This window comes from Lepidochelys olivacea (genome assembly GCF_965140295.1).
Source record: "Lepidochelys olivacea isolate rLepOli2 genome assembly, chromosome: 17".
Lineage (NCBI taxonomy): Eukaryota > Metazoa > Chordata > Testudines > Cheloniidae > Lepidochelys > Lepidochelys olivacea.
Window position 1 is genome coordinate 5,483,844 of NC_140427.1, and position 19,241 is coordinate 5,503,084.

At 43.7% G+C, this 19,241-nt stretch overlaps 1 protein-coding gene across 1 annotated transcript; it reads right to left on the reverse strand.

Annotated features, from left to right (window-relative positions):
* Positions 1-6,871: 6,871 nt before the first annotated feature.
* TUBD1 (tubulin delta 1) lies at positions 6,872-19,164 on the reverse strand. The gene is made up of 9 exons (XM_084650582.1): positions 18,990-19,164; positions 16,111-16,305; positions 15,168-15,315; positions 14,439-14,655; positions 13,135-13,366; positions 10,861-11,025; positions 9,936-10,076; positions 8,792-8,975; positions 6,872-7,213 (listed from the first exon to the last, which is right to left on the reverse strand). The coding sequence occupies exons 2-9, from the start codon at positions 16,280-16,282 to the stop codon at positions 7,111-7,113; spliced, it is 1,362 nt and encodes a 453-aa protein (XP_084506708.1). The 5' UTR covers positions 16,283-16,305; positions 18,990-19,164; the 3' UTR covers positions 6,872-7,110.
* Positions 19,165-19,241: the final 77 nt, after the last annotated feature.

The following is a 19,241-nucleotide window of genomic DNA, read 5'->3' on the forward strand; positions in this document are numbered from 1 at the left end:
ACAACATAGGCAGAACTACAAACTTGAACTCCTCAGAGAGTGGGAAAAACCCACTGGTTTTTCCCTTGCAAGTTGCAAGATACAAATGACAATGACAGTCCAGCAATGAGTGATGTTACGTGTAACTTGGCTGTTTATTCTTGAGCTCAGATACTGTACTGACCGGTTTGGAGAGCTCTGAACTATTGCCCAAGTCTCACCATGCTTACTGAGAGTGTTATAACAATTCTGCAGCTGCCTTTGCCAAACACAAAATACAAAGAGTCAGTATTTTATTACACCTTTTGCAGTGTGTGGGAGAAGGGCTGCTTTCCACTTGGCTCCTCTGGCGGTGTTCTGCTTACATGCTCCACAAAACGATCTATTACGTATTGAAGTTTGCTGTGCAAAAGATCAAATTAAATCATGCCATCTGACCACAATTACACCATTCTCAAGCAGATGAAGTGTGTTTTTCTGAATCTGTGTATAAACACTAAGTTGTGCATGTAATCTAATATGTATAAAGAAATATTCAGAGGAGACCACAAAATAGAATTTATACCCTTAAATGCACAAATAATACACCAATAGAATAGAGTTTGTGTTTCCTGTTGCATGTAAATATGGAACAAAATCTCTTGAAGAGTAAGTGAGGTTTAAACAAGAAACTGTCAGTGTCTGGTGTGTGATGATTTAAAACAGCTTTCTGCTGTATTTTGTATTTTTGAATCATTAACTTGTTTGTTCTTCTAGTTAATTCTACCACTCATCCAAGTCAGTATCTTATACACAACGAATTTTAGGTTAGCGGAGGGCCAAGAAACCTTTATCACTTTCTTTCCTGCTGTCTGTTTATATCTTGTGATACAACTTAACTTTCCTTTTTTTTTTTTTTTTTTTTTTGAACAGACCTATTCCTGCAACCCGAACTCACATGAATGGTCCCATTGACTTAAATGGAACTCCTCCTGTGAGTAAGCCCCACTTGAATAAGGTTTAGAAGATCAAGCAGCATTTTGAACTAGGTGTCCATACAACCGCCTGTGGTTTTGTTTTACGTTAATTACTCTCTCTAAGGGAGGAATTGCTGTCTAGAATCCCTCAGCTTTGACAGGACTATGGAGTTAAGTTCAGGCTACGTGACACTGAGGTAATGCTGCGATACCTATTGCCATCACAAGGTTGCCTGTGTCTCCTGTTTCATTAAACTGGGTCAGAGTTTCTGTAAACTCTGACTATCTCAGATCCTATTTTCATCATTTACCCTTTCCTCCATGTAACAGGCTGACAGTGCTTGCTTGAAATACCACACCCTTTTTGCAGCTATTTAGCCTGCTGGGGAAGGGTTAAATGAGCTGTGCTGACTCACTAAACGGGGTGACTCATTACTCCACCCAGATATAGAGGAAATGGCTGTCTAGAGAGAGAAGATTATAAAACCAGAAGGGGCTATTGTGATAATCTAATCTGATCTACAGCTGCAGTGCTGGACTGAGCCATGGGGGGCATGTAGGCAGAGCGAACCTGGAATAGGAATCTGAGGAGCAGCCAAATCCGGAAAGGAGTCTTACACTGAACTTTGTTGTATGGCTAAGGCTGGGTGTGGACTGTGCTTTGAGAGCAGTTTGGGAAAGGCACCAGCTCATGCTCAATTTCTTTAATATATTTATATGTCAAAAATCAGTTCCATGTATTATCTCAAATCTGGCTTTTACGCTGTATTGCAATAACTAGCTGATTTTTACATCCAGACCTTGACTTACGGATTCCAGATGATTTGTTGTTAACTTTGGACAGAAAGTTTTTAAAGTGGTATCCAAAACTCACGGACCTCTCTAGAACACAGACTTGTGAGTGCGCTTTCTTTCACGGATTTGATGCCTGGTTTCATACGACTTCTTCCATCTACACTGGATTTTATAAAAACAAATACTCAAACTCCTTGTATCAGAGTTTCATTAGCTGATTGTAGCACATCACTTCCTTCTTCCTGGTTAACTAATTGCTCTCCTTAATCCTGAACTGCTTTCACTAAGTTATCCTCTGCATTCAAGACCCAGCACAATCAAGTTGTGCAGACTACACCTTCTGCAATACTCAGCTATGCAGGTTCTCTTGTGGATGAATGTATACCGATATCCAGGTAGATTACGTCCATAGGCTTCAATGGTTTGTCACTCCCTCAAACAATTTCATTCTTTTATCTCTGCTTTTAACAGGTGAACTTTTGGTGCTGCCGAAAAGCACCAGACTGGTGGGACCAAAGTAAAGTTCCCTTATTCACCAAACAGGTCAGCAACATTCAACCTCAACAGAAGCTACCTTCTGCCAACCAATCAGTCTGCCTTAACATTCATGTGGAGGGACCCTGGGCAAATGAGTAGTGCAGGCATTATGCTCCATTCCTTGGCCTCTTTCCATTAGACCTATAGTAATAGTGTTATCTCTGGTAGTTTCTGCATTGTGGATATTTGTCCATGACTCCTAGAGTGAGGCCTTCAGTTAATCAGCTTGTGGGGACTGCTGAATCAAGCCACTTATTTTATTTTATTACGTTAAGGTTAAAGGCCCCCATCCAAGACTCTGGCTTACCCTACATAATTTTCACAGTAAAATAAAAAAGGGGACTGCTGAGGCTGCTTGACTAATATAATTTCAAACAATAAACAAATCACAAGTCATCCAGCTCCTCTAACTCTCAGCCCACCCTTCCCCAAGGCCCTGGGAAAATAGAGGGACCATGAAGCATGCCAGGAAAGTAGGTCCACTTTGGAATGGGACAAGGCACCATCCCTGCTAAAGAACAGCCTGAGAGGAAGTAGCCTAGAGATGAAACAGGATCCCAACCAATTAATCTCTTGTGCTAAGCAATGAAAATAATCGTGACTGCTGGTGCAAAAGCTGACACTTCCATTCTCCCCTCACATTTTTCTCACGGCCTCAAGGCCATTTTTGCTGGCATGAAACTTGTTTTCTGAACATTCATTATTTTGGTCACTGGGTGCCATCCCATCATATTACTGCAAAGAGCTGGGTTCCTTACTGGAACTGGCAATATTTTGCCCTGAATCCTATTTGTGTGCAAGTTTATGCAGGCATCCTCATAAAGCAAAGATTAATAGGTGGGTTCTGCTCTGCCTTTGAGCTACTGAATCTGTCCTCTTTGTTTTTCAATCATCGCTGATTCGCTGTAATGGGAGCTCTACCTTTCTACCTCTATTTGGAATTGCCTGCTTTTTTCCCAGCACTGAAATCAGACCTTAGATGGCTGTTAAACTTCCTGATTCTAGCAACAATCTCTTAATTTTGAAATTGAAAAATGGTCATGTCAAATACACCATTCCACAGACAAAATGCATCAGTGATGTCCAGGCTCGGAATAATAAGCAGGCAGAAGAGACACAAAGGGAGGACAGTCATGCCGTAAGGAATATCTGCTTACTTGTTGATGTAGCAGTAACAGACCTCTCTCTGATTCCAAGGAGGTTTATCTGGTAAAGTTTTTATCTTGTTTCGCCATGTTCTCTAGAACTGTAGATGGGTTCATGTGTTCCTGGAGCTTTCAGTCTTCAGACATCGAATTTCTTGGTTACCTACTGTCAGCTCTGACAGGGGAACTGCTACTTTTCCTGATACTTCAGCAGTGCTCTTTTAAAATACTGAGGCAAAAGAATTCCTACTATGTTGCTAACAACAAGAGGGGAAAAAATTCCCCTCTCTGTATTGTCTTTTCCTGACCCTTTGTTCCTTGAATAGTTTGTGGTGTTTATCTTAACCTCTTGTGCAATCTTGCCTTCTGAAAAAGTTCCAGTCTCTTGAGTAAAAATAAGCAAGTGAGAAACTTTCAAGAAGCGTTTAAAAACAAAACAAACCCACCAAACAAACCTTCTTATTCAAGTTATTAACCCAGCAGCTAGGAAAGAACAAAGTCATTTTTACAGAGAAGTATTTTTCTTTATCAAGAAATTCTAATTTAAAAATCCCCAAAACAACTTAGAAAAAATCAGTGTAAAACAAATATTGGCCTCTAAGCTTGTTTCAAGAACATGCTTGGCTATTAGAATGATTGGTGTCTTTTCATTGACGTCAGGGGGAGTTGAATGGGCCTTAATGCAGGAACCAGAGTGGCTGAAGACTGACTAAGAAAAGGCAAGTGAGAGAGGATGAGTTAGACTGGATTCCTTGCTAGGTCTCTGGAGGAAAGATGCTATGATGCAATGTTGTGACATAGAATCATAGAATATCAGGGTTGGAAGGGACCTCAGGAGGTCATCTAGTCCAACCCCCTGCTCAAAGCAGGACCAATCCCCAATTTTTGCCCCAGATCCCTAAATGGCCCCCTCAAGGATTGAACTCACAACCCTGGGTTTTGCAGGCCACATCTCTTGGACAGCAAAAAATGTAAGTGCATTAGTGTGAGAACAGGAGCAGTAGGTTTACTATGCAACAACAAATCCCTGGGCTGCTGTCCTAGGAAATTAGCTGTAAAATTCCCTAAATCCAGATATGAAACTCTAGCATGAATATTGTTTTCAGAGCTAGTTTTAGTGCATAACAGAAAGGTATTAAGATCAGTCTCCGAATTCTCTCTTAGTTCACACAAAATAAGGGGTGAGCCTTATAGGCTTTATGTTGTCAACAGTCAGCAGAATTTTCTCCTTTAGTGGGAAGGGGCCCGGGAAAGACGTGACTGTCTTCCCATGTTTGCCAGAATCATTTGGAGCTTGGCCTGAAACTGCTAACATTGGTTCAACAATTAGCTGTCGTGATACACTCAAACAGTAGTGAATTAGCCCCAGTACTGGTTCAATCTCATAACAATCCGTTACACTTACTCAACCCTCAGCAAGAAGACTCATGAGCTCTACCAGTCCCTCCTTCCTGACAGGCCAGAACTACCAGAACAGCTGCTCCCAGGGACCTCAGTGCTCCTGTTCCCAGCCTAAACTGAAGAATGCAGAGGTGTAAACCAGCGAAGGCAGTAAGGGGAAATAGGATGACAGCAGGCACTTTGCAAGTTAATCTATGGCCCAGGTGAGTCACAAGATCACTTCTGCATCTGGGACTGCCCTTAAATTAGACTTCATTTGAAAGAGATTTTCTGGACCTAAAATAACTTTGTAACTATGCTGACAAACCAAAAACTCTCCCTAGGGAGTGAGGGAAGAGAGTTCAAGGGTGTGTCTAAAACAGGCCAACCTTTCTATATTTAAACTCAATAGTCAGCTAGTTAGTCACTGCGCGTGTGTGTGTGTAAAAATGAGCTGTAACACATTTACCACCACAGTATGTGCTTGCTCGCATTTTAATTGGACTACAAGGCAATCCGGACCTAAGGGAAAGTTTACTGTATGTATCTACTGAACTAACTTAAGGGAAGAGTCCTCGAGATTGAATTTTATGGTGTGACCATTGAAAGGGGGGCTATTTGTAATGAAGAACTTGATATATGTAGGTAGAAAAACAAAAACCAGAGGATAAGAAATACAAAGGAAACAACAAAATGAAAAAAGAACAGGAGGACTTGTGGCACCTTAGAGACTAACCAATTTATTTGAGCATGAGCTTTCGTGAGCTACAGCTCACTTCATCGGATGCAAAATGAAATGGGCTCCAGTCGGCAAAGGAGGAGGACGTCTATGTGATTTAGTATAGAATAAATAAATTTATCTTTCCCAGTGTATTATTTTACCATATGAAAACCTTCCACATCCTATCTTGTGCAACAAGGAAAACAAAAAACAAACAAGGAACAACCAGGGCTGAAAGGTCATAAATCTGCCTATTTCCAGTGTATGTGCTGATGCTGTACCCTGAACGCGATTGCAGCAGCTTTCCTATTGAATTAGTTCACAGGGTGAACATTTGGAGTCTATAGCTTGACAAGGGCACCACCTTGTGGTTGTGGAAAAATCAGTCTAAAGTCCAACACATTTCCAGGGTTTCAGAGTAGCAGCCGTGTTAGTCTCTATCCGCAAAAAGAACAGGAGTTCTTGTGGCACCTTCGAGACTAAGGTGAACAGGAGGACTTGTGGCTTTTTACATTTCTAAGGGGGATTTTTGACGTTACCCAACATTCAGGGAGGGCCCTTTGTCTGTGGAACCTGCAGTCGGATCTTGCTCTAGAAACTTTCATTTATCAAAGCCTCTTCTGCCCTCAGTGTGGGGGGAAAAAAAACCAACCCCTTATAAACACAGCCCAAATATAAATGGTTGCAGTGAATCCCTGAATCTGCAGGACAATCTGCAACAGTAGTTGAGATAGCTGAACTGCTCGGTTCTTCTCAAGGGATTGTTAATTCTGAACCATAAAGACTGACAATCTAAATGTGGCACATTGGACAATATAGAGACAGCAGAAACTAAACTGAATTTATCATCAGCAAAGTCTCCTTAGTGTAACTTTATCATTCACTTTCATATGAATTAAGAACCTCAATTTTTTAAAAAAAAAATTTAAATAAAGATGCTGCAGAATCTCCAATCCGTCATACTGGAGTGCCACAGAGATCAGGGGTCTTGCCTCAGAATTTAACACCAGCTTGCTGCACAGCAAATGGGGCCTTAGTGAATATTAGCAAATAAGTTAATGGAAAATTATGTTTATCTATTTTTATTAGTAGTACTTCGATAACGGGTATTTTGGTGGCTATTGGTAAAACACTTTCAGGCTAATAGATTTAAAGTGAAAGATCAAATTGTATCAGTACTGTAACTAACAGCATCGTTCAGTCCTCCTACACCATGACAGTTAATATTAGTTCAAACGCTAGATTTCAACCTGAAAAAAACTTCAGGCTATGGAAATTCTTCAGGAAAAATATGCACATCCAGGGGGAGGAGGAGTAGAAGTTAGGGGGCTACAAATTAGAGTAAATTAAGGAGAATGTACTGAAAAATAAAACTTTTATTAAATATTCAATGTATAAATTCATATACAAAATACACTTGTCTGTGTGGGAGACAAGGAATATATTCAGTCCTGATGTAGATTACTATTCCATCAACAACAACCAAGCATTTACACTCCAGTACCTCCCTTAGCCACTTTAACTTGGGGAAGCTGACACAGAAAGCCTTTCAGTGTGTACTCCCTCTGATGAAGCCCTGTTTGTAAGTAGTTGAAAATCAAAGGCTAGCATAACTAGAAATAACCTGTTCCAGAGTTGTGAAGCAGTCCAGAAAGTCCTCTTCTTCGATCCCAAACTTAGTGTACTGGTGAACGTAGGCTCTGAGGGGGCAAAGAGTTTGGGTAAACAACCGAGAACTAGACAGCAAAACATTACAAATCATCGGTCCCTAAAAATCTGACACCTGGTACAGCATCAGACTGAGCTGGTTGTAATGAGCATTTTCCACCCCTGTAAACCAGAACTGAATTTCTAGTACATTGTTTGGACTCTTATTGTGTAATTCATACTGGATAGTACAACATAATCCAGTTCTAATAGTGTTTATAGCCTCAGGTATGCTGCTTTAAAGGAACAATACAATTTCAGGGTCAGTGGCTGGCTTTTGGGGAATTGCAAAGGGCATTTTCTGGCTTGCTTCTCAATCTCAGCAGAGCCACTAAAAGCAATTATTGTACTTAGAGGCAGCAGTTTACTCATTTATGGTGGGCAAAATGTCAAGTAGTCTTTGTGGGACAAACTTAAAACTGCTGTTTGTTGCATGATTTTAACAGATGATAAATTTAAGAACAAAACTATTCAGCTCTTATTCCCACAGATCGTGTGGCTAATTCCCATGTTTACTGGACACATGCCCTCTGGCGCCCAATAATCTTGGCCTCATGGGATGGAAGAAAAGAGGCAATTATTCTTTGAGGTTAAAGTCTAGTTTTAAGGAAAAGTAAACCTCAGGGGTCAGAGCCTTTATAAACAGCAACTCCCAAAATGTTTTTGAACCAAGCCACTTACTGTTTCCTGGAATGAGCAGCAAGTTTGTGTACAACCTAGAAACTGTGTGATCAGTAAAGGAGTTTGTATGTATTCTTTTTAGAATGGATATTCTGCAATGGACAAGTAACTTTGGGGGTTTTTTAGTGCTGGTGAAAGTGCCAACTTGACTGCACTGGAAACTGGTCCTATTTACCAAACAGATATAACATCAGTAGTTCAAGCTGCCCCACACTGCTCTGCCACGGTGCCTCAACCCTAGAGTTGGTTCCTCCAGAATCAAGGTTACAGCCTCCATGATCATTCAAGTTCCTCTGCAGTGACTGCTGGCGGGAAAAAAGCAATTGTGCCATGGAGAAATGGTTCAAGGCCACCCACGATTTGATAAAGGTAAGGGAATAGCAACTGGCCTTAGTTTTACTGTCTTTGAGTGCTCTGCAAAAAAAAAAATTTGATCTGGCAAGTTTTCTCTGAAATGAATTTGGTTCAATGTTCTAGGAAATCAGCCACGCAGCACTGGTTCCTCTTAAGTTGTTTTGATCTGTGGGAACTTTGTTCCTCCTCTTTGCAGGAATGGATGTACTCCTATATGTATTGTGCTCATATTTCACAGCAAGGCTGATCAGCAACTTGCACTCACTACAGCCTGGCTTGGATTTGAACCTGTGACACAGAGGCTTCTATACCCAAATCCCCCAAGAACATTATTTGGAAAACTACCACCATATTCACACACATTCTGTAACGAAGTTGGTATCACTGTTTCTTTTACTGTTAAGGGACACCTTTTTATCCCAAATCAGAATGATCTGTGAAGCATTTTAAACTGAGGTGTGCGTTTGCAACTATTTATTTCCAATTAAAATATTGAAAAGTCTAAATGAAAAACGAAGAGTCTTATTTTCACTTACTTGGAAGCAAACATATTCCAAGCTTTCCCCACAACGTTGTCCATAAGTTGCAGCAAGAACTGGCTGTTGCTGACCAAAGAAGCAGATTTTTCATACTTGTTAAAGGCTCTTGGTGTTTTCCATATATGAAAAGCCTCTTGAGGATTTAGCCAGGATGTATACAATGCTGGATCTCTGAAACCTCCTGCAATGGGAATAAGGCAGTTTTTTCTGACAAATGAAGTTTTACCAAGTGATTTTCTTTATATGTTCAACTAGAATTTTCCAACAATATGTTACACTGAGTATTGTACACCAGAATTCAATCTCTACTGCATGAATACACAGACTAAAAAAGTGACCCTGGAAAAGGATAGTTTATGACTGGTTCTGTGCCTGTCAAGGCAACAAGGAGCTGCTGCAGACACTGCCCATTCAACTTCACAAACCAACATAAGTGGAAAGGAAAACTGTAATTTGTTCTTATGGCCGCTGTGTCCCAGCTAATAATTAGAAGCTGGGGCTTTGGGAGTGGTGTAGAATGAGGTGGGTGATCTCACAAGACCCTGCTGTGAAAGAAAAAACAGCTGCAGTAAGTCATCCAGGTATCTCTGTTCCACCAGTTCTCTAAAGCCTCAGCTGCTGCTTGGCAGATCAAGTCAGACTTCCAAACAATATTTCCACCTCCGATGGGCCTAGTAAAGGTGTAACTGTACAAACTGGTTCTTTCCCACACAATGTGGTGAGGGCAGGATATAAAAGTACCCCAGCACTGCTTCAGTGCTGTGTGATAAGCAAGTTCTGATGTCGCCAACTCCTGCAGCAGCTCTGTATCTTTCCAGGTAGCAGTATACTATCACAACGAATCCTATCACACAAATAGAATTTAGTTTTACAGTATGATGATACCTCTCCTTTTCCCAGAGTTGCTTTAGGAAGCCCTGATAGATACTGCCAGTGTAGCGTCTACGTATGTAAATACAGCAGTCCTTCATAACTGCATAACACGGCCTTGGACTTTAGAATGTGTTTGCAGAGAGAATGCTGACCTTATTCTTTAAAGGTTGTAGCCTTCAGGTTTTTTCACTTTCACCAGTGACTGCCACAATGAAAACACTGGGAGACGGAAGAAGGAATAACTAATGTGCTGTGTATTTTTTCTCACCTAGATCAACGCTTTGCACATCTTTTCCTCGCAGGACAACCAGGTTGGCAACGGAGGTGTTAAAATGTAGTGCCTGATTTGGAGAGGCTTTTGGGGGGACAGGATGCCCTGGCAATGGTGGTCGCACCTGCCAATCGATACCTAGAAACAGAAGTTTTTGAAACAAACTACAATCCATATTTCAATCATGTAATGTGCTTAATTAATTTACGTTTTTCAGCTCCTATCTTCCTGATGTGAAATAAGGCTGCATTCAGAAAGAGGTCTACTTGGAGACTGTCTAGTGCTAGTGATGTTCAGTACCTGGCACTGGCTGTCTGGCCGAGGGTGTGCCACGGCACGTAGGCTCCACTCACTGATCAAGCAGCAGTTGCATGACTCTTAGATAATGGAGCTCAACCTGCTGTTCGTAGGGAGGGAAATCTCCGACTGCAGTTGCTATTCCTACCGCATAGGAAATGACCACACTAAACTGTTCGCCATCCTTGTGCTTTGCTGGTACCTAAACTGTGTAATTGGAAGCAATATTACAGTTCACCCCCTGTCTAGGTAAAAGTGGAAGGATTAAAGTGTAAAAAACAAAGCAGCCCGGGGAATCCAAGAGCTGTTCCAAGTGAATCATGGAAGTAAATCCCAAAATGTTTTGTTTTACATATGCTTAATATTTATAGTTAGTTGAGAGGTCTGGGAGCTAAACCAGGATAAAGCAGGGATGAACTGGAAGGTCTTATGGCAGCAGTGTTATTAGTGGAAGGAGCTGCTGGGTATGTGGGAAAAAATCCCTGCTGTCAGATGAAGGGGGCTACTTCTTTCTGAATTGGTTAAAGCTATCCAGTGCGTTCCCAAAGGCAATAAGTTTCTACGCATGGAATAAGGTTTATGTTGAAAGAATAACTGATTTCCAGGGTGTGCACACACCTCTTACCTTCTTCCATCTTAGCATGAGCAATAAGCATCTGTCTTAGATGTTTGATGAGCCCAGGCCAAGTAAATGTGCTGTATGCCAGGGAGTTTTCTGACATCTGCGGTATGTTACGAAGACCCAACATCTTGAGTTCAGGATGGGGAACTAACGACTCCATTAAGTCTCCTGAGAATCAAAAAAACAGCTGCCATGACTGCCCAAATAATATGTAGGCTAGTCTATGAGAGAAGATAGTGAGGAATTTCATGGAACCTAATGACACAAGATGAAGGGGCAACACACAGAGTTGATAAGTGCAAGTCATACATATCACAGTGAACAATATGAACAACTCATACGCTTTGCTGGGGTCTATATTGGCATGTTAGCTCTCTCGGGAGGTCACAGATCACTCACTGGAAAAAAATCTGCTCCTTGTTTAGTGGTGGTCAAAAAAAGCAAATATGCTGGAATATATAAAGAATGGGATGGAAAACAGTGATAGTATCATAATGCTCTTGTTAGGTCAAACTATAAATCAGTTCCAGTGAATGTATCTCAGCGAGAGAGCTAAAATCAAAGGAGTTTAAAGAAAAACAATGAGACTGATTAGAGGCAGAAAGCCCATTCTGTATGCAATTGGGACTATTTAGAGAGGAGACATGGTAGACCTATACAAAATAACAAACGGCATAGACAAGGTAAACTAAATGCTCCTATTTACTCTCTCATAATATAAGACCATGAGGATATGACATGACACCAAAATGGACAAAACTGAAACTAAAAAAGTAGTGCTTATAGATGACATTTCTTAATAAGATTTTTAAAAATTGAAAATATATATATACATATATACACACACAAAAAAATAAGTAACTCAGTTACATCAAATAGGATAATTATTCAGAGGGAATATAAATGTTCATGAGTCAGGGCAAAAACCTGCTACTAACTGAGGTGGGTTAGGAAGAAATTTCCCCAAGGGGCAGGTTATTCCATAGTTGTCCACTAGAACAGCGGTTCTCAAACTGTGAGTCGGGACTCCAAAGTGGGTCATGACCCCATTTTAATGGGATCGCCAGGGCTAGTGTTGGCCCTGGGCACCAGCAAGTCTGAAGTCCAAGCCCCACCGCCAGAGGCTGAAGCCGAAGGCAGAGCCCCACCACCCAGGGCTAAGGTTACATGCTCCCCCCGCCCAGGCTGAAGCCCATGGGCTTCAGCTTTGGTCCCCCGGGCCGGGCCGGTGGGGCTGAGGCAGGCTCGGTCTTCGGTTCCCCACTCCTGGGGTCGTGTAGTAATTTTTGTTGTCACGGTGCAATGAAGTTTGAGAACCGCTGCACTACGGTGTTTCTTACACCTCCCTCTAAAAGCATCTGGTAATGACCACCGGTTGTGAAAAAATACTGGATGAGGCAGACCACTATGGTGAACCAATATGGCAATTCTAATGGTCTTATGACATTTAATAGCTTTAATCATGTTTCATTAGACCACTGAAATTTGCTTTCCCCTTCCTCATGGTAAAAGTTGTATAGCAAAAGGGTAAAACAATGAAGACGCACCATAAATACACAGAAACAGGAACAAAAGAGGGAATGACCCTGTGTTCCTGATCACCCATAAGGATGTAGAAACAAACAGCCTGCTCCCCCCACCCCGCATTTCCGTCTGACATGGGAGTATAGAAAATAATAAATCCTTTTCTGCATTTGTCTGGCTGTACTCTGAGTCTACTGTTGCAGGGATCAATGGGCAAATGCCAAAGTGGAAATTCTGGGTAGCAACCACAAATCTTGGCACTATAGATAAATTAATTTTCTCATTCCAGGATGACACACACCACAGACCTGTCTTATCACTAACAAGAGCGACATAATACTCTAATTTTGGTTTCCAGCTTTTTATGCAAGCCTTTTTATCTGGTTTCAGTTTGCATATAGTTCTAAACTAACTCCACAAACTTGAAACAAAACCACTGACTTGCACATGGTTTCACCTAAAATGTACATTAGTCCCAGGCTGACACCAGCCACTTGGAAAGAGGAAGCATCACTCTGTGGTAAAGCATGAGACTGGGTGTCAGAAGCTCTACTCTTAACTCTGCTGCAAAACTGACGTATGACCAATGGCAAGCCACTTTATCTCTTTCTGCCTCAGTTTCATCCTCTTTAAAAGAGGAGATAATACCCAACTCACAGAGGGGGCTGATGTTTAGCTCGCTGTTTGAAGAGTGCTCTGAGATCCTTGAAATGAAAGCATTAGATGGCAGAAAGTGTTGTTATAATTAAATACCTAGTGGGCTTCTGCTATACTGTGAGGCCCCTTCTGAGGAATAAGTGGGCTGGAACACACTTCCCAGCTGATGTGCAATTACTTGATTTACATCCCTGAAGGAGATCTTTTTAATATTCATTAGCTGAGCACAGATCTTGTGGATGGCATCATTTTCGTGAACAAGGAGAGCATCTGATGACTGGTACAGGTGTGAGAGTGTCAGAACTGAGTTGTAGTTTTGAACAATAACCTGGAAGCAGAAACACACATCAACAAGGATGAATTAACAAATTAAGAATTTTTGTCTATGTAACGTATGTCACCTCTTTTGATATTCTTCATGGAGTGACTGATTTCCCCCCTTTACCAAGACCTTGCACCCAATTCAGCAACCACTTTAGCTTCCACTTGGATAGTGAACAAGGCTTGCCTTGATCTTAGCATCCACAGCTGCATTCATAGCAAGACACTGAGAATGAATCTGTAGGATCATTCTGTATTTATTATACTTGCCATGTAATAAACTGGAGCCTTGTTTCAATTCCCTGCTCTACCACAGACTCCCTGTGTGACCTTGGGCAAGGCACTTAAGCCAGATCTACTGCAAAGTTTTGCTGGCATAGCTATGTCAGTACAGGATGTGGGGAAAAATTCACACCCCTGTCCAACATAGCTATACCAGCAAACCTGCTTCCCTGCCCCCAGGTCCTTTTGTCTGCATAGCTCATGTTGCTTGGGGGAGGTGGTTTAACTATACTGGCAAAAGATCTCCTTATGCTGGTTATAAATTGTGTCTCTATTACAGCTGTATGGACAAAGCCTTTCTTGTGTACGCTAGCCCACAATCTCTCTGTGCCTCAGTTCTCATCTGTAAAATAGGGATAACGGTACTTCTGTGTTGTAACAATAAATACACGGAGAAAAATTGTGATGTACTCACCTACTATGGCAACGGGGGCCTAAAACATACTAAGATAGCCTCAGGCCCGAGTGAAATAAGTCTCATTGTTGGGACTTGCAGTTTTACAATCACATTTTAAAAATTGTTTTGTTTTCACTTTTGAAAGACCCACAGCAACTGACTACAGGCAAACAACGAAACTGACTATACATAAGGTGATATCAAATACACAAAGTAAATAAACTGTAAAGAGACAATTCTCTCCCTTTCTCCAATATCTTTCAGTTATAGGCATTTCAGGTGTTGTTTATAACACTAGAAGGTAAAGCAAGTGGAGAGGGGTTTTTTTTGTTATCAGTAGACTGGCCTTTTAATACTGATTAAAAATTTTGCAGAACCTTCATGGAGCTTTAACATTCACCTCACCGGTTCCATAGGGCCAGATAACCTGGTTGAGTATAAAAGAGGTCGGAAAAGCATCCCTTAAGCACTGGGTCACATAGGCTCCCATGCCTGATCCTGTGCCACCAGCCATGCTCATTACTGTGAAAAATCCACTGAGTCGATCACATTTCTCTGCTTCCTTCTGTACCAGGTTCATGATAACGTCTCTGTACCTGGGCCCATGAACAGAGTAACTGCAGTATAAGAGAGAAAGTGAAAAGAGCAAGAACTCTTATAGCAAAACAAAAGCAATAAAGTCAACCAAGCAAACATATGAAGTAGCTTTTCCTTCTTTTAAAAATGCTGATCCATTTATCTAACTCTTTGTTATCACCAATGCTGCCTGCAGTGAACGATCCTCAATTCTTCTGTTGTGCCATTTACTTTGCATTAAAAGCCTGATCTTTAAAATTGGCCTCCCATTCTGCACCCGCAAATCAAGTAGTTAGATGTCTAAGTGACATTTTGTTCACTTTTCTGTAACTGAGTAGTAGGTCTTCACTGTAAATACCAATCTCAGTTCCTTGCAAAAAGAGCACAAGCAGTCTACAGTAGCAATAAAATCAGGGTAATGTTATGCATGCAGTATATTACTTCACAGCAGCAACAGTTCTGCTTCTAAGAGAGGATGTCTGTGAATCTAGGCAGTTGCTTAGTATTCACATGCTGTATTATTATTAGCAAAGCTTGCGGTGATCATCTATACCCATTTGCCCAGTTGTTTCCAGACCCTTGTTTCTGACAGAAGTGTGACTGGTGGTCATATTTCCAGTGGCCAGACCTAGCAGCCATTGAGAGGGTCTGACTGATTACTTTAGGTTCCATGTCAACAAGTACAGCCCGGGCAACAGGTACTGGAGAGAGAGAAAGAAAAAATGCAAAATCAAAAAGACTGCATCATACTTAAACCTTTTAACAAGAGAACAATGTTCACATAATGGGCATAACAACATACTAAAGGCCGGATCATACTTCTCTTATTCATGCAAGTCATCCCATTAACTTCAGGGGGACAGTACATGAGAATAAGGTGAGCGGGATTTGACCCTCAAAGTTTTACATTTACATAGAACCTTTCACTATCCCAAAGTGTTTTGCAAATTCTACAGAGACAGGAGTCCATCTCAATAGGGAAACCATTCATGTCAGCTAGTATTTGAAATGGACGGGCATCATGCCCCAGTACTTAATCTGATCTACCTAACGTGTAATAAACAGAAACCTGGAAAGAAAAAAACACGTTTCTCATCTAGAAAAGCTCTTTGTTAGTTCTCACGAATGTATGATGGCAATCAAAGGCACAAAACAAGAAAAACAAAGCTCACTGCAATAGTTCTATTACTGTAAAAAAAGAAAGGTGGTCTTAGGACTAAGGCACAGATTCAGGGGTCAGGACAGCAGGGGGTCTGTTCCAGCTCTGCCACTGACTTGGTATGTGACCTTGGGCAAGTCACTTCACCTCTCAGTGTCTGCTTTCCCATTTGTTAAATGCTGATGATAATGCACAGGAGGTACAGAGCTGAGATGGTAAATTCATGAATATACCTAAAGCACATCCTTAAATAGAAATGCAAAGTATTATTTATTACTACATATATTTCTAACAGGCAAAGTATGCTATGAAAAAAAAAATCCTTTAAAAATTGTACCTCCAGTTTTCTCCTCACTGAAGAAACGTTCCTTGCAAGCTTCCTGATAGGATTCATTCTCCTTCTTGGAGCAGATTCCATGTGTGCTGTGGAAGTCACTGCAGATAGCATTAAACACCTCGTAACCAATCTGGTTACCACACTGACCAAGCTGTACTGTGACTATTGACATGCTCCTTCACTTTGTATTTAATCCTAAAAAGAAAAATATAGAATTGTGCTTTTTACTGTGGTTGATTAAGCTCTAGAGTGGAAGACTTTGGACCAGTTTCGTAACCCATGAAAAGCAGAGTTGGGCAGTGAAATTTCTCTTGTACAGGGGGCAGCTGTGCGGTTTTCCAGACTTCTTAAACGGTAAAGCTATGTGGATTTAGTGGCTGAAACTCCTCTGAAGGGGCTGCGGCCATCATTCAGTGTTGACAGTGGCCACAGTGGGGCTGTGATGTGTTTGAGTGGGGGTCAGGGTGTTGAATTTTGTCTCCACCAGTTGCTGCTCAGGACAACCAGAAAAAAATAGAACAACTGGGATTTCCATGGTACTTATATCTCTCTCTCATGTCACAAAAAGCATGCCTATATTTAACTGACTCAAACACTGCAGGTTTAAGGCTAAGGTGCCTAATATGGACCACAATGACTAATGCTCAAGCACAACTGTGCTACCCCATCTGTCCATATGTGCAAGTCTCTGCTGACACATGAAGACTCTATTGTCATTTCTTAGACATTACTGACATTCAGTGTTGCTGCAGGCTCATCTACTTCTTTTTCTGAAGCTTCAGTGGTTCAGATCTACTGTTGTTAGCCATGGTAGAAGCTCTAATATAGACCAGACACTGGTATTTTAAAGGTTTCAGAGTAGCAGCCGTGTTAGTCTGTATTCGCAAAAAGAAAAGGAGGACTTGTGGCACCTTTGAGACTAACCAATTTATTTGAGCATAAGCTTTCATGAGCAACAGTTCACTTCATTGGTGCATCTGATGAAGTGAGCTGTAGCTCACGAAAGCTTATGCTCAAATAAATTGGTTAGTCTCAAAGGTGCCACAAGTCCTCCTTTTCTTTTTGGTATTTTAAACTAGCAGGTTGCCTTGACCACCAGATTTAAATGACACTGGAGTTAAAATGCTGGTTTATATTAATGCTCCCACTGATGGATCTGCATTGGTGGTAGCAACAGTGGGAAATCTTAGAGATAAAAGGCTAGTTCAGGATACAACCATGGACAGATTAGAGCCTCACATTCTCCTTTGGGTGAAACAAAATCTGTTCTGATACTGCCTACATGACCTACTGGGGGATTACTCTGCCAATAGTCCCTTCCTTGCAGATGCAAAGAGGCACCTGCTGCTGATTGCTGAAAGATCTACAGGATCCCATTTCAAATGTGAGAATTTAGATTCTTGCATGCATAATGGGAGTGGATGAAACCAAGCTAGATTAATGAGAAGAATTACTCTGGGAAGCTAAACTGACAGGTAGAAGCCATTCACATTTACATAATCCAGTTGAAAATATAATAGTTGGTATTTATCATTGTTAAAGCAGCCAACCATGGACCACTCATTACACTCCCACAGTTGTAAATTCTAGTTTAACATCCAATCCATCTACCAAGAATCCCAGGCCCCTCTCATCCAGCCATGTAGGTGGCACCCCCGATCCCAGCCCCCCCCTCATCCAGCCACGTACCTGGCGCCCCCCCGATCCCGGGCCCCCCTCATCCAGCCACGTACCTGGTGCCCCCCGATCCCGGCCTCCCCTCCTCCAGCCACGTACCTGGCGCCCCCCCGATCCCGGCCCCCCTCATCGGCGCCCCCCCGACCCCGGGCCGCCCTCATCCAGCCACGTACCTGGCGCCCCCCGATCCCGGCCCCCCTCATCGGCGCCCCCCCGACCCCGGGCCGCCCTCATCCAGCCACTTACCTGGCGCCCCCCGGTCCCGGCCCCCCTCATCCAGCCACTTACCTGGCGCCCCCCCCCGATCCCGGCCCCCCCTCATCCAGCCACGTACCTGGCGCCCCCCGATCCCAGCCCCCCTCATCCAGCCACTTACCTGGCGCCCCCCCCGATCCCGGCCCCCCCTCATCCAGCCACGTACCTGGCACCCCCCGATCCCAGCCCCCCCCTCATCCAGCCACTTACCTGGCGCCCCCCGGTCCCGGCCTCCCCTCATCCAGCCACGTACCTGGCGCCCCCCGATCCCAGCCCCCCCCTCATCCAGCCACTTACCTGGCGCCCCCCGGTCCCGGCCTCCCCTCATCCAGCCACGTACCTGGCGCCCCCCGATCCCAGCCCCCCCCTCATCCAGCCACTTACCTGGCGCCCCCCGGTCCCGGCCTCCCCTCATCCAGCCACGTACCTGGCGCCCCCCGATCCCAGCCCCCCCCTCATCCAGCCACTTACCTGGCGCCCCCCGGTCCCGGCCCCCCTCATCCAGCCACGTACCTGGCGCCCCCCGGTCCCGGCCCCCCCTCATCCAGCCACGTACCTGGCGCCCCCCGATCCCAGCCCCCCCCTCATCCAGCCACTTACCTGGCGCCCCCCGGTCCCGGCCCCCCTCATCCAGCCACGTACCTGGCGCCCCCCGGTCCCGGCCCCCCCTCATCCAGCCACGTACCTGGCGCCCCCCGGTCCCGGCCCCCCTCATCGGCGCCCCCCCGACCCCGAGCCGCCCTCATCCAGCCACGTACCTGGCGCCCCCCGGTCCCGGGCCCCCATTCCGCTCCCGCGTGGAGAGCGATGCCTCTCTGTCCCGCTCCTGCATCCCCGCCTTCCCATGTCGCTCTCATACCCTCCCCGGCACAGGGCGCGCACCCCAGCCCCAAGCGCCTCCCCCCAGGCCCACCTCGGTACCTGAGTCTCGCCCATCACGGTCTCACCTCAGGATTCTGCCCCAGCAGCTCAAGACTCCTTCCCTCCAGGAGCGGGCGCAGCGTTACCATCACAGCTAGCCCTCCGGGCCCCTCCGCCTTTCAACAGACCGTTTGCGCATGCTCTGAGCCAGCAGGAGGCGGTGTAGGGAGCTTCGGAGTCGGCAGGTACAGTACAGTATCAGTGTTGGGGGCTTCAGTGAACCTCATACGCATGCACCGAGCCGAGAAGCTTCAGTCTGCAGTCTGCGCATGCTCAGT

Coding starts and splice junctions, on each gene's coding strand:
- TUBD1 (XM_084650582.1), bottom strand. CDS start 16,282: ATGTCAATAGTCACAGTACAGCTTGGTCAGTGTGGTAACCAGATTGGT. Junction 13,367..14,438: donor GGCCCTATGGAACCGGTGAG/GTGAATGTTAAA, acceptor TTCTGCTTCCAG/GTTATTGTTCAAAACTACAA. Junction 7,214..8,791: donor TGGAATATGTTTGCTTCCAA/GTAAGTGAAAAT, acceptor TTGCCCCCTCAG/AGCCTACGTTCACCAGTACA.